The following is a 15,956-nucleotide window of genomic DNA, read 5'->3' as shown; positions in this document are numbered from 1 at the left end:
TTTTTACTGATTTTAAGGCTCGGGGAAAAATGTGCCGGATACTTGAAGCTGCCGGATACCTGAATGCCAGATGAGAGGGATTTTACTGTAGTAGTAAAATTTTAATGCAAAACAGGCAACAGCAAAATTATAGTTGAAAAGTAATTATTTGTGATTGTAAGGAAAACAAGTGAAATTCATATGAGATGATCAGGCCAATGATTACTTCTACAACTTTGCAGACTCTGTTGCTATTTCAAAATAAATTTTGAAATGTATATTTGTTGTAAGTCAATTTTTTTTTATTCCATTCTCTCTCTCTCTCTCTCTCTCTCTCTCTCTCTCTCTCTCTCTCTCTCTCTCTCTCTCTCTCTCTCTCTCTCTCTCTCTCTCTCTCTCTCTCTCTCTCTCTCTCTCTCTCTCTCTCTCTCTCTCTCTGCATAATATATATATATATATATATATATATATATATATATATATATATATATATATATATATATATATATATATATATATATATATATATATATATTACTGTCAGATTTTATACATTTACTTACAACTTTATCAAAAAAGCAAACTTTAGAGTTTTACAGGAACAAATTATCGCAGTGCCTGGCTGTGATAAGCTGAACAATGACATTCCTGAGTTACTATGGTTCAAGCTGCCATGATAACAATAAGGGGAATGGCAACTGTTTGCAGATAGACATAGGGATGGGAGGGTCGATTTTTCATCCAATGTAGAATCCAGAGATATCATGAGCTTCCCTAGGTGTAATCCTCCACACAGTAGTTTTGTCAGTCAGTGTCAGCGAGGGCACAAACATTAGTTCTACATACAAACAAATGGGTAACAAACACATGTACAGTATTTTTCTAACTATTAATGCCATCCCCTGATTAGCAAAGAGCTTAGAGGACAGGCCACTGTAAGAGGAAAGCTTGGTGAATAAAACTTGATTCACCATTTACTAAAAGTCAGGTAATTGTGGGTATATCACAGAATTTTCCTATTAGAGTAGTCTCAGTGGAAATTGAACATGAACACAAAGTTACTAGCAGTATTAGATGTAATTCAGAAGTTCTGCCTTATGGGGACAAGTTCACCCTACATACCACATGCCCTTCTCAGCAAATAAAACTATAATAAAACCTATACAATTATTACATATATAATATATCTATATAGCATTATAAGCAAATAGTTTTTTGTCAGTATATTACTCCATAATAAGTATACTTTCTCTAAGTGATGTATGCCTATGTAATATTGCAGGCTAACAACTTCTGTTACTACTTCTACTTAGAAGAAATACTTTTTTTCTTACCATTACTTTTTTTTTTTTTATGTAGGAAGGACACTAGCCAAGGGCAACAAAAATCTAATAAAAAGAAATGCCCACTGAAATGCCAGTCCCATAAAAGGGTCAAAGTAGTGGTAAAAAATTGATGAATAAGTGTCTTGAAACCTCCCTCTTGAAGAAATTCAAGTCATAGGAAGGTGGAAATACAGAAGCAGGCAGGGAGTTCCAGAGTTTACCAGAGAAAGGGATGAATGATTGAGAATACTGGTTAACTCTTGCATTAGAGAGGTGGACAGAATAGGGATGAGAGAAAGAAGAAAGTCTTGTGCAGCAAGGCTGCAGAAGGAGGGGTGGCATGCAGTTAGCAAGATCAGAAGAGCAGTTAGCATGAAAATAGCAGTGGAAGACAGCTAGATATGCAATATTGCGGTGGTGAGAGAGAGGCTGAAGACAGTCAGTTAGAGAAGAGGAGTTGATGAGATGAAAAGCTTTTGATTCCACCCTGTCTAGAAGAGCAGTATGAGTGGAACCCCCCCGGACATGTGAAGCATACTCCATACATGGACGGATAAGGCCCTTGTACAGAGTTAGCAGCTGGGGGGGGGTGAGAAAAACTGGCGGAGACGTCTCAGAACGCTTAACTTCATAGAAGCTGTTTTAGCTAGAGATGAGATGTGAAGTTTCCAGTTTAGATTATAAGTAAAGGACAGACCGAGGATGTTCAGTGTAGAAGAGGGGGACAGTTGAGTGTCATTGAAGAAGAGTGGATAATTGTCTGGAAGGTTGTGTCAAGTTGACAGATGAAGGAATTGAGTTTTTGAGGCATTGAACAATACCATGTTTGCTCTGCCCCAATCAGAAATTTTAGAAAGATCAGAAGTCAAGCGTTCTGTGGCTTCCCTGCGTGATATGTTTACCTCCTGAAGGGTTGGATGTCTATGAAAAGACGTAGAAAAGTGCAGGGTGGTATCATCAACGTAGGAGTGGATAGGACAAGAAGTTTGGTTTAGAAGATCATTAATGAATAATAAGAAGAGAGTGGGTGACAGGACAGAACCCTGAGGAACACCACTGTTAATAGATTTAGGAGAAGAACAATGATCGTCTACCACAGCAGCAATAGAACGGTCAGAAAGGAAACTTGAGATGAAGTTACAGAGAGAAGGATAGAAACCATAGGAGGGTAGTTTGGAAATCAAAGCTTTGTGCCAGACTCTATCAAAAGCTTTTGATATGTCCAAGGCAACAGCAAAAGTTTCACCAAAATCTCCAAAAGAGGATGATCAAGACTCAGTAAGGAAAGCCAGAAGATCACAAGTAGAGCAGCCTTGACGGAACCCATACTGGCAATCAGATAGAAGGTTGTGAAGTGATAGATGTTTAAGAATATTCCTGTTGAGGATAGATTCAAAAACTTTAGATAGTCAGGAAATTAAAGCAATGAGACGGTAGTTTGAGGGATTAGAACAGTCACCCTTTTTAGGAACAGGTTGAATGTAGGCTGGTGGGTACTACATAAGAATTCAGTCATTTCCTCATTATTTTTAGTCTGGTACACCTGGTATGACCTCTTCCCTTTCAGAAAGTGCCTGCCTTTACCTCTGGTGGTATGCTTTTTCTCATGCAATCTACAGTACTTGTTTGAAGCCACTCAAACAACTCTAGGCTGGTACACAATTTTTCTAGACTACCTCTAAGGTCTACAAGTTCTTGTATCTGACTTACAAGAATCTTCACTGTTGAAAATAAACCATGTATATAGTGGGATCCAGGTTCTCTGGAAGGTTTACCTGAGCATATTATCTTCCTTAATGTGAATGGAATTCTTACCACATTCACAAATTATTACAACAGGCCATATCATTTAGGTTTGCTCTTATTGTACTGCCTGAATCCTATTTGATTTCTACAAGGATATAAAGTTTCATCAATGGTCAAGAAGTCACACTGAACTTTTTTAAAAAGATCTCTGACTGCAGCAAACCGGTCATTTAGCCATATCTGATGTCTGGCATCTATGTTGTCAAAAGTTAGGTTTGCATGTAAAAATCCAAATTTATTCACAGACATTATTGGACCAAATACAGGATGACCAAACTCTTCCATGAAAAATGTTTTATATTTGTTTTGGCCTAATGAATCTCATGCATACAACAAACCAAAAAAAATTTCAATGCAGTCTGTTACCATGATGAGTGATGGGAGTTTATTGTATAGTGTACAATATTGAAATCATATCATATGTTATGAACAAGTCCCATGCCATTTCTTCTGAATTTACTGACCTCACATCTACCAAATATTCTACAACACTGGATATATTTGCAGTTGGTCTACCTTCCATACTATTGGACCATGTTATGGACTTCTCTACATCTGAGTTTCTCATGGTTTCTCTACCATGATTTTATATTCCCATAGCTTGCCTGGTAATACATAATTATCATAGTTACTTTCATATAAAAAAAATTGTAAATTAATTAACTAATCAGTTTCATATTAGTGTCTTGCTATTTCTCCATAGGAGCCACTCTTCATAATCTGTGCTGTCATCCACATCTTTGTCACTTTCAAATTCCATGATAATATCTCCTTTGTCACCTGTCACTTTTTTTTTTTTTATGTAGGAGGGACACTGGCCAAGGGCAACAAAAATCCAATAAAAAAAAAGCCCAGTGAGATGCTAGTCCTGGAAAAGGGCCCAAAGCGGTAGTCAAACATTGAAGGACAAGTGTCTTGAAACCTTCCTCTTGAAGGAATTCAAGTCATAGGAATGTGGAAATACAAAAACAAGAAGGGAGTTCCAGGATTTAGCAGAGAAAGGGATGAATGATTGAGAATAATGGTTAACTCTTGCATTAGAGAGGTGGACAGAATAGGGATGAGAGAAAGAAGAAAGTCTTGTGCAGCGAGGCTGCAGGAAGAGGGGATGCATGCAGTTAGCAAGATTAGAAGAGCATTTACCATGAAAATAGCAGTAGAAGATAGCTAGATATGCAACATTGTGGTGATGAGAGAGAGACTAAAGACAGTCAGTTAGAGGAGAGGAGTTGATGAGACGAGAAGCTTTTGATTCCACCCTGTCTAGAAGAGCAGTGTGAGTGGAACTCCCCATACATGAAGCATACTCCATACATGAACAGATAAGGCCCTTGTACAGAGCTAGCAGTTGGAAGGGTGAGAAAAACTGGTGGAGACGTCTCAAAAAGCCTAACTTCATAGAAGCTGTTTAAGCTAGAGATGAGATGTGTAGTTTTCAGTTCAGATTATAAGTAAAGGACAGACTGAGGATGTTCAGTGTAAAGGAGGGGGACAGTTGAGTGTCATTGAAGAAGAGAGGATAGTTGTCTGGAAGGTTGTGTTGAGTTGATAGATGGAAGAATTAGTTTTTGAGGCATTGAATAATACCAAGTTTGCTCTGCCCCAATCAGAAATTTTAGAAAGATCAGAAGTCAGTCATTCTGTGGCTCCCCTGTGTGAAATGTTTACTTCCTGAAGGGTTGGATGTCTATGAAAAGATGTGGAAAAGTGCAGGATGGTATCATCAGCGTAGGAGTGGATAGGATAAGAAGTTTGGTTTAGGTCATTGATGAATAATAAGAGAGTGGGTGACAGGACAGAACCCTGTGGAACACCACTGTTAATAGATTTAGGAGAAGAACAGCAGCAATAGAATGGTTAGAAAGGAAACTTGAGATGAAGTTACAAAGAGAAGGATAGAAGCCGTAGGAGGGTAGTTTGGAAATCAAAGCTTTTTGCCAGACTCTCAAAAGCTTTTGATATGCCCAAGTTAACAGCAAAAGTTTCACCAAAAATCTCTAAAAGAGGATGACCAAGACTCTGTAAGGAAAGCCAGAAGATCACCAGTAGAGGGGCCTTGATGGAACCCATACTGGCAATCAGGTAGAAGGTTGTGAAGTGATAGATATTTAAGAATCTTCCTGTTGAGGATGGATTAAAAAACTTTAGATAGGCAGGAAATTAAAACAATAGGATGATAGTTTGAGGGATTGGAACGGTCACCCTTTTTTTAGGAACAGGCTGAATGTAGGCAAACTTCCAGCAAAAAAGAAAGCTAGATGTTGACAGATAGAATTGAAAGAGTTTGACTTGGCAAAGTGCGGGCACTGAGGCACAGTTTCGGAGAACAATAGGAGGAACCCCATCAGGTTCCTAAGCCTTCTGAGGGTTTAGGCCAGCAAGGGCATGGAAAAGATCATTGTGAAGAATTTTAATAGGTAGCATGAAATAGTCAGAGGATGGAGGAGAGGAAGGAACAAAGGAACAAGCCCTGAATTTTCCAAGTAAGAGTTTTTAGCTAAGGTTTGAATAAGGTTTGAGCGAAGAGTTCAGCTTTAGAGATAGATGTGATAGCAGTGGTGCCATCTGGTTGAAATAAAGGAGGGAAAGAAGAAGAAGCAAAGCCAAATCTTCATCAAGGTTGTCTATAAAGTTAGGAACTGTGTCTGTAGAGTCCATTATAAGCATTAAGCAATCATACATCCAGTAAGTGCACCCAATCATGTAAACTGATAAGCTCTTGTCTGCACGCTGCTGTGCATATTTATGAAAAGTTGCAAGATTTTTATTTCATGGAGGGTAGCCAGCAAGCCCTCTCGGCCCTCCCCCACCAAATGCAATGTTGTCACGAGTGGCTAACTCCTGATTGGCTGTTGCTTGCCTCCTGCCCTTTCTCTCTCTCTCTCTCTCTCTCTCTCTCTCTCTCTCTCTCTCTCTCTCTCTCTCTCTCTCTCTCTCTCTCTCTCTCTCTCTCTCTCTCTCTCTCTCTCTCTCTCTCTCTCTCTCTCTCTCTCTCTCTCTCTCTCTCTCTCTCTCTCTCTCTCTCCCCCCCTCCCTCCCTTTAGTGATAAACTTGTCAGTCATGACCTTGAACTCAGTGTCCAGTAAAACAGCTGATGTGGGTGGGGGGGGATGGCTGGGTAGATTGAGGAGTGGAGAGTGGAAATCCATTGCCATGGCAACTCCCACCTGAAACTGCTTCCAGTGTAGTCACTCACTCGCTTGCCCTCTCAGGTCATAATAACAGACAATAGTGGGGTTACCATGTCTCAGAGAGAGAGAGAGAGAGAGAGAGAGAGAGAGAGAACCTTATCATCATCTGAAAATATTATACCTTCCATCTCAAAAATACTCTGTATAACTACCTTGCATATCAGTTAAAATTATTGTGATTTTTGGAAGTTTTTAATTTCATGTATCATGTCAACATGAAATTGAACCGAGTTTCTGGACTTGCTTAGCACTCACATTATGTTTTTGTAGTTTTATTGTGAGATGATGTAGGAGAGAAAGTAGAACACACACACACACACACACACACACACACACACACACACATGAACACTGATCACACTGCCTGATTGAGTGACACACACCCTGTTATCCCTCATTTACATGTCATATTTTCCTATATTTTTACACAAAATACTGCTGGAAAGAAAATAATAATTACACTTTAGAGGAGGAGGCAGTAGGCACCTCCCAAAATGATAATTACTCCCAGTGAGGTCTTACAACACAAATATAACTCCCTCCTAACAAAACTACAAGCACCTAATAACACACACACCCTTCACTCAAAAATTTAAAATTATCATGGCGACTCCTCCACCAGCCTCAGAATTCCCATCTGGGGAGGTGACCACAAATGTCCGCAGGTCGAACTGCTCTTCTGATAACAGCCCTCCTCAATTTTTCTTCATTAACTACTGCAACATTCATGGTCTAAGATCTAATTTTCATTCTGTAGAACACCACCTCTCCTCTTCTAAACCTCATCTTCTTTTCCTCACTTAAACTCAGGTGTCTGAGGCAATGAACAGTAGCCCCTTTTCTGTTCCCTCCTACTTTCTCTATCCTCATTTTCAATCCAAAGCTGGATGTTACGTTTATGTGTGCAAAGACTTAACCTGCTCTCATGCCCACGCTCTTGAATATTATGAGTTTTCCACCATCTGGCTACAACTACAGAGTCACTCTCAAACTAAATTTATCTGTGCTGTATACCTCTCATCTAACTCCTCTTACTATAAGAAATTCTTTGACTACTTAACTTCCAAAGTGGAACACATTCTGACTCTTCCCTTTTTGCAGAGATCTCCATTCTTGAAGACTTCAATGTTCACCACCAGCTTTGGCTTTCCTCTCCCTTCACTGACCATCCTGGTGAACTAGTTTCCAACTTTGCTATCCTCCACGACCTAGAGCAATTGGTGCAACACTTTACTCGTATTCTTGACCATCTTGGAGATACGCCCAACATTATTAACCCCTCTTTTCCGTTGGGCTCCTCCAATTGCAATCTCATATCTGTATCTTGTCCTATTGCTCCAACCCCTCCTCAGGATCCCCCCCTTAAGCGAAGGTGCTTCTGCTGTTTTGCCTCTGCTAGTTGGGGGTACCTCAGGAAGTATTTTGCTGATTTTTCTTGGGATGACTACTGCTTCCATGTCAGAGACCCGTCTTTGTGTGCCAGCTCATAGCAAAGGTGATAGTGTCTGGCATGGAGGCGTACATTCCTCACTCTTTTTCTCGACCTAAACTTTCCAAACCTTGGTTTAATACAGCTTGTTCTCGAGTTATACATGATAGAGTGGTGGGCCACAAAAGGTACTTAAGCTTACCATTACCAGAATCTCATGCACTTTATATTTCTGTCTAGAACCATGCCAAGTCTGTTTTCCAACTAGCCAAAAACTCCTTCATTAATAGAAAGTGTCAAAATCTTTCAAGATCTAACTCCCCTCATGACTTCTGGCATCTAACCAAAAATATCTCCAATAACTTTGCTTCTTCTTTCCCTCCTTTTTTCAGCCAGATGACACCACTGTTATCACATCTATTTCTAAAGCTGAACTCTTCGCTCAAACCTTTGCTAAAAACTCTACCTTAGATGATTCTGGGCTTGTTCCTTCCTCTCCACCCTCTAACTACTTCATGCTACCTATTAAAATTCTTCGCAATTATGTTTTCCATGCTCTCGCTGACCTAAACTGTAGGAATGCTTATGGACCTGATGGGGTCCCTCCTATTGTTCTCTGAAACTGTGCCTCAGTGTTTGCACTTTGCCAAGTCAAACTCTTTAAATTCAATTATTTTTTTTTTTTTATGTAGGAAGGACACTGGCCAAGGGCAACAAAAATCTAATAAAAAAAAATGCCCACTGAAATGCCAGTCCCATAAAAGGATCAAAGCAGTGGTCAAAAATTGATGAATAAGTGTCCTGAAACCTCCCTCTTGAAGGAATTCAAGTCATAGGAAGGTGGAAATACAGAAGCAGGCAGCGAGTTCCAGAGTTTACCAGAGAAAGGGATGAATGATTGAGAATACTGGTTAACTCTTGCGTTAGAGAGGTGGACAAAATAGGGGTGAGAGAAAGAAGAAAGTCTTCTGCAGCGAGGCCGCGGAAGGAGGGGAGGCATGCAGTTAGCTAGATCAGAGGAGCAGTTAGCATGAAAATAGCGGTAGAAGACAGCTAGATATGCAACATTGTGGCGGTGAGAGAGAGGTTGAAGACAGTCAGTTAGAGGAGAGGAGTTGATGAGACGAAAAGCTTTTGATTCCACCCTGTCTAGAAGAGCAGTATGAGTGGAACCCCCCCAGACATGTGAAGCATACTCCATACATGGACAGATAAGGCCCTTGTACAGAGTTAGCAGCTGGGGGGGTGAGAAAAACTGGCAGAGACATCTCAGAACACCTAACTTCATAGAAGCTGTTTTAGCTAGAGATGAGATGTGAAGTTTCCAGTTCAGATTATAAGTAAAGGACAGACCGAGGATGTTCAGTGTAGAAGAGGGGGACAGTTGAGTGTCATTGAAGAAGAGGGGATAGTTGTCTGGAAGGTTGTGTCGAGTTGATAGATGGAGGAATTGAGTTTTAGAGGCATTGAACAATACCAAGTTTGCTCTGCCCCAATCAAAAATTTTAGAAAGATCAGAAGTCAGGCGTTCTGTGGCTTCCCTGCGTGATATGTTTACCTCCTGAAGGGTTGGACGTTTATGAAAAGACGTGGAAAAATGCAAGGTGGTATCATCAGCGTAGGAGTGGATAGGACAAGAAGTTTGTTTTAGAAGATCATTAATGAATAATAAGAAGAGAGTGGGTGACAGGACAGAACCCTGAGGAACACCACTGTTAATAGATTTAAGAGAAGAACAGTGACCGTCTACCACAGCAGCAATAGAATGGTCAGAAAGGAAACTTGAGATTAAGTTACAGAGAGAAGGATAGAAACCGTAGGAGGGTAGTTTGGAAATCAAAGCTTTGTCCCAGACTCTATCAAAAGCTTTTGATATGTCCAAGGCAACAGCAAAAGTTTCACCAAAATCTTTAAAAGAGGATGACCAAAACTCAGTAAGGAAAGCCAGAAGATCACCAGTAGAGCGGCCTTGACAGAACCCATACTGGCGATCAGATAGAAAGTTGTGAAGTGATAGATGTTTAAAAATCTTCCTGTTGAGGATAGATTAGAAAACTTTAGATAGGCAGGAAATTAAAGCAATAGGACACTAGTTTGAGGGATTAGAACGGTCACCCTTTTTAGGAACAGGTTGAATGTAGGCAAACTTCCAGCAAGAAGGAAAGGTGGATGTTGACAGACAGAGCTGAAAGAGTTTGACTAGGCAAGGTGCAAGCACGGAGGCACAGTTTCGGAGAACAATAGGAGGGACCCCATCAGGTCCATAAGCCTTCCGAAAGATTAGGCCAGCGAGGGCATGGAAAAAATCATTGCGAAGAATTTTAATAGGTGGCATGAAGTAGTCAGAGGTTGGAGGAGAGAGAGGAACAAGCCCAGAATCGTCCAAGGTAGAGTTTTTAGCAAAGGTTTGAGCAAAGAGTTCAGCTTTAGAAATAGATGTGATAGCAGTGGTGCCATCTGGTTGAAATAGAGGGGGGGAAAGAAGAAGAAGCAAAGTTATTGGAGATATTTTTGGCTAGATGCCAGAAATCACGAGGGGAGTTAGATCTTGAAAGGTTTTGACATTTTCTGTTAATGAAGGAGTTTTTGGCTAGTTGGAGAACAGACTTGGCATGGTTCTGGGCAGAAATATAAAGTGCATGAGATTCTGGTGATGGAAGGCTTAAGTACCTTTTGTGGGCCACCTCTCTATCATGTATAGCACGAGAACAAGCTGTGTTAAACCAAGGTTTAGAAGGTTTAGGACGAGGAAAAGAACGAGGAATGTATGCCTCCATGCCAGACACTATCACCTCTGTTATGCACTCAGCACACAAAGACGGGTCTCTGACACGGAAGCAGTAGTCATTCCAAGGAAAATCAGCAAAATAGGTACCTCCTCAGGTCCCCCTAACTAGCAGAGGCAAAACGCCAGAGGCACCTTCACTTAGGGGATCCTGAGGAGAGATTGGAGTGATAGGACAAGATAAAGATATGAGATTGTGATCGGAGGAGCCCAACGGAGAAGAAAGGGTGACAGCATAAGCAGAAGGATTAGAGGTCAGGAAAAGGTCAAGAATGTTGGGCGTATCTCCAAGATGGTCAGGAATACGAGTAGGGTGTTGCACCAACTGCTCTAGGTCATGGAGGATAGCAAAGTTGTAGGCTAGTTCACCAGGATGGTCAGTGAAGGGAGAGGAAAGCCAAAGCTGGTGATGAACATTGAAGTCTCAAAGAATGGAGATCTCTGCAAAAGGGAAGAGGGTCAGAATGTGCTCCACTTTGGAAGTTAAATAGTCAAAGAATTTCTTATAGTCAGAGGAGTTAGGTGAGAGGTATACAGCACAGATAAATTTAGTATGAGAGTGACTCTGTAGTCGTAGCCAGATGGTGGAAAACTCGGAAGATTCAAGAGCGTGGGCACGAGAACAGGTTAAGTCATTGCACACATAAACGCAGCATCCAGCTTTGGATCGAAAATGAGGGTAGAGAAACCAGGAGGGAACAGAAAAGGGGCTACTGTCAGTTGCCTCAGACACCTGAGTTTCAGTGAGGAAAAGAAGATGAGATTTAGAAGAGGAGAGGTGGTGTTCTACAGATTGAAAATTTGATCTTAGACCGCGAATGTTGCAGAAGTTAATGAAGAAAAAGTTGAGGGGGGTGTCAGGACACTTAGGGTCGTCGACAGAAAGGCAGTCCGACCTGGGGACATTTATGGTCCCCTCCCCAGATGGGGACTCCGAGGCTGGTGTAGGAGCCGCCATGATAATTTTAAAATTTTTGAGTGAAGGGTGTGTGTCTTATTAGATGCTTGTAGTTTTGTGTGGAGAGGAAGAGAGTTGTCTTTAGAGACAACATCTAGCTTTCTTTCTTGCTGGAAGTTTGCCTACTTTCAGCCTGTTCCTAAAAAAGGGTGACCGTTCTAATCCCTCAAACTATCGTCCTATTGTTTTAATTTCCTGCCTATCTAAAGTTTATTTTAATCCTTCCTCAACAGGAAGATTTTTAAATATCTATCACTTCACAACCTTCTACCTGATTGCCAGTATGGGTTCTATCAAGGCCCCTCTACTGGTGATCTTCTGGCTTTCCTTACTGAGTCTTGGTCATCCTCTTTTAGAGATTTTGGTGAAACTTGCTGTTGCTTTGGATATATCAAAAGCTTTTGATAGAGTCTGGCACAAAGCTTTGATTTCCAAACTATCCTTCTATGGCTTCTGTCCTCACTAACTTTATCTCTAGTTTCCTTTCTGACCGTTCTATTGCTGCTGTGGGATACGGTCACTGTTCTTCTCCTAAATCTATTAACAGTGGTGTTCCTCAGGGTTCTGTCCTGTCACCCACTCTCTTATTATTCATCAATGACCTAAACCAAACTTCTTATCCTATCCACTCCTGTGCTGATGATACCACCCTGCACTTTTCCACGTCTTTTCGTAGATGTCCAACACATCAGGGAGTAAACATTTCACGCTGGGAAGCTACAGAACATCTGACTTCTGATCTTTTTAAAATTTATGATTGGGGCAGAGTAAACTTGGTATTGTTCAATGCCTCAGAAACTCAATTCCTTCATCTTGACACAACCTTCCAGACAACTATCCTCTCTTCTTCAATGACACTCAACTGTACTGTTCCCCTCTTCTACACTGAACATCCTCGGTCTGTCGTTTACTTATAATCTGAACTAGGAACTTCACATCTCATCTCTAGCTAAAACAACAACTATAAAGTTAGGCGTTCTGAGACATCACCAGTTTTTCTCACCCCCCCCAGCTGCTAACTCTGTACAAGGGCCTTATCTGTCCATGTATGGAGTATGCTTCACATATTTGGGAGGGTTCCACTCATACCACTTTTCTAGACAGGGTGGAATCAAAAGCTTTTCGTCTCATCAATTTTTCTCTAACTGTCTTCAGGCTCTCTCTCATCGCCGTAATGTTGCATCTCAAGCTGTCTTCTACTGCTATTTTCATGCTAACTGTTCTTCTGATCTTGCTAACTGTATGCCTCCCCTCCTCCTGCGGCCTCGCTGCACAAGACTTTCTTCTTTCTCTCACCCATATTCTGTCCACCTCTCTAATGGAAGAGTTAACCAGTATTCTCAATCATTCGTCCCTTTTTCTGGTGAACACTGGAACTCTCTGCCTGCTTCTGTATTTCCACCTTCCTATGACTTGAATTCCTTCAAGAGGGAGGTTTCAAGACACTTATCCTTCTATTTTTGACTACCGCTTTGGATCCTGTTCTGGGACTGGCATCTCTGTGGGCTTGTTTTTTTTTTTTTTATTAGATATTTGTTGCCCTTGGCCAGTGTCCCTCATATATAAAAAAAAGATATATACTGAAACACACACACACACACACACACACACACACACACACACACACACACACACACACACACACACACACACACACACTGCGATTCCCACCATGGTGTGAGCCATCAATCAATAGTATTTCCCTCCTAGATTAGACTTACCTTTAGGATTAATGTTAAGTTTTTCCCCATCCCCTATGTACATTTTCAGTTTGTCATCTGCCTAAATAATAAACCGTTTATTATTATTATTATTATTATTATTACACACACACACAAAACAAAAAAAAACAAAACAAAATCATACATGGGGAAATTTATCTCACACCTGGCAAGGAGGTAGCTGTCAGCAGTGAACTTGTTGATCACGGATTTTCATCTGTTATATTGCTTCATGAGTGATCAAAAGAAAAGTATAAAGTATCATAGATTAGCCTGATTTTTTTTTGCAGATTCTTTTATATGTTCATTCTTTATCAAATTTTAGTTGACATGCAAAGAATAATTTCCTAAAACTCTTGTTTAAAATTTTGTTTTCTTTGGAAAAATCCCCTAGGGCAGTTTGCTTTTGACCTGTGCTGCAGACAATAGGGTTAAAATTCAGGAAATTTTAGGATGAGCTATATCTATCTTTTAGTCTGATGTGTCATAAGTAACCAAAATTTGTTTGTTAGAATGAAAACTGCTCCATTGTGTTGTTTGTTGGAATGGAAATCTAAAGCCCCTCCAAAAAAATATAAAAATAAAATAAAATAAATAGATAAATAAAAAAGAATAAATAAATAAAAATAATATAAAATAAGTAAATAAATAGATAAATAATAATAAAATTAAATGAATAAATAAATAAATAAAAAAACTTCAGAATGTGATTGTAGTGATGTGGAATTCATAAGAAATTATTAAAAATAAATAAATGGGCACAATATGTTGTAGAGCATAAGCATGACTTGAAAGGCAGAAACCAGTGCCATCTTTAAGTGAGTAAAATATGAGTTTCGAACATGTCAGCTGACTAAGTGTAGCCAACAAACTCACCAATCAAACTGATGTCCTGCACTAATGATGAAATTAAGGAAATTATGAAATTTCATGGCAAGTCAGGGGTGGGCATATGATGTGTCAGTGTTGAATGCTTACCTGGGTGAATTGGTGTGTGCTGTAGTGGTAACTTTTCTGTGGTATTTTGTTTTCAGCCACTTAATTCTTGGACATGGAAAGGGTGGAATATTTTTTCTTTATGAATATTGCTTATCCACTGAGATCCCTGTCCCTTAACTAGTTTGAATATTGAGTGGGTGACTACCCCTTCCTTTCTTGATTAATGGTTTTCTCAATCTGTTTATATTACAATTATTTCTCTTCCCTTCAGAATCTAGCCTCCTTGCTCCTGGGATTCCCTCCCCTGCTACCGTCGAGGGGAGTGAGGGGGCCTCTAACCCCTGTCTAGCTGAAGTATTTGCTCTTAGCATCAAGAAGGAGGTAAGAATTTAAAGAAATCAATACCAAATTTGAATATATCATCAGAACTTTGCACTTCCTCCAGTGGACAGGGTTGGAGGTCCCAGATTAAGAGGAAAGATTCAATGTTTTGTTGATGAGGAGTGAAACGGGAGGTGTATTAGGCAGATAGGGTGGTGACTAATATAGTGTCTCACTAGTAGTAATTATTTGGTTTTCCTTTTGTTGCATTGCATCCTCCATTGCATGTTAGTTACATACAGCTTCCATTCACACTGATGATACAAGCAGCAGCATCCCATCACTGAGGGACAGCAGTGTCTGGTGCTCTGTCTTCTTGTGCAAAGTTCATCCCATCCTCAATCCCCGCCTCTCTAATGTCTTCTGGAACTTATCCTTTGAACTAATTTTCAGTTCAAAAAGCAGTTATGATAAAGCTTGAAACATTTATGGGTTTGGATTCCTCAGATACAACTAAATATATTACAAATTTCTCTTTAATAATCTTGTGAAATAAATATAGACTGGTTTCTCAAAGAGAGAAAAAAAAGACAATAACAAATAACTAAATGAATAAAAAAAAAATATATATATATATATATATATATATATATATATATATATATATATATATATATATATATATATATATATATATATATATATATATATATATATATATATATATATATATATATATATATATACTCTATGCTTTACTTGTGATCTTCTAGCTTTCCTTACTGAGTCTTGGTCATCCTCTTTTAGAGATTTTGGTGAAACTTTTGCTGTTGCCTTGGATATATCAAAAGCTTTTGATAGAGTCTGGCACAAAGCTTTGATTTCCAAACTACCCTCCTACGGCTTCTATCCTTCTCTCTGTAACTTCATCTCAAGTTTCCTTTCTGATCGTTCTATTGCTGCTGTAGTAGACAGTCACTGTTCTTCTAAATCTATTAACAGTGGTGTTTCTCAGGGTTCTGTCCTGTAACCCACTCTCTTCTTATTATTCATTAATGATCTTCTAAACCGAACTTCTTGTCCTATCCACTCCTACGCTGATGATGCTACCCTGCACTTTTCCACGTCTTTTCATAGACGTCCAGCCCTTCAGGAAGTAAACATTTCACGCAGGGAAGCCACAGAATGCTTGACTTCTGATCTTTCTAAAATTTCTGATTGGGGCAGAGTAAACTTGGTATTGTTCAATGCCTCAAAAACTCAATTCCTCCATCTATCAACTTTGAAACAACCTTCTAGACAACTATCCCCTCTTCTTCAATGACACTCAACTGTCCCCCTCTTCTACACTGAACATCATTGGTCTGTCCTTTACTTATATTCTGAATTGGAAACTTCACATCTCATCTCTAGCTAAAACAGCTTCTATAAAGTTAGGTGGAAATACAGAAGCAGGCTGGGAGTTCCAGAGTTTACCAGAGAAAGGGATGAATGATTGAGA

At 39.7% G+C, this 15,956-nt stretch overlaps 1 protein-coding gene across 8 annotated transcripts in view; it reads left to right on the top strand.

Moving 5' to 3' along the window:
- The window catches only part of LOC135092853 (nuclear hormone receptor HR96-like), a 211,426-nt gene that overhangs the window by 77,078 nt on the left and 118,392 nt on the right, over window positions 1-15,956 (top strand). For 6 of the 8 annotated variants that reach the window (XR_010263092.1, XR_010263093.1, XR_010263094.1 and 3 more), the window contains exon 6: window positions 14,406-14,515. The exons of the other annotated variants lie outside the window; for them this stretch is intronic. Coding sequence is in view for 3 of the 6 variants with exons in the window: in XM_063991594.1 (XP_063847664.1) it covers window positions 14,406-14,515 (110 nt within the window). In the remaining 3 variants the exon portion in view is untranslated. The remainder of the gene's footprint in view (window positions 1-14,405; window positions 14,516-15,956) is intronic. 8 annotated transcript variants of the gene reach the window in all.

Source organism: Scylla paramamosain, chromosome 41 (assembly GCF_035594125.1).
Source record: "Scylla paramamosain isolate STU-SP2022 chromosome 41, ASM3559412v1, whole genome shotgun sequence".
Classification (NCBI taxonomy): Eukaryota; Metazoa; Arthropoda; class Malacostraca; order Decapoda; family Portunidae; genus Scylla; species Scylla paramamosain.
The sequence above is the reverse complement of the archived record's forward strand: the minus strand, read 5'-3'. Positions and strand labels throughout refer to the sequence as shown.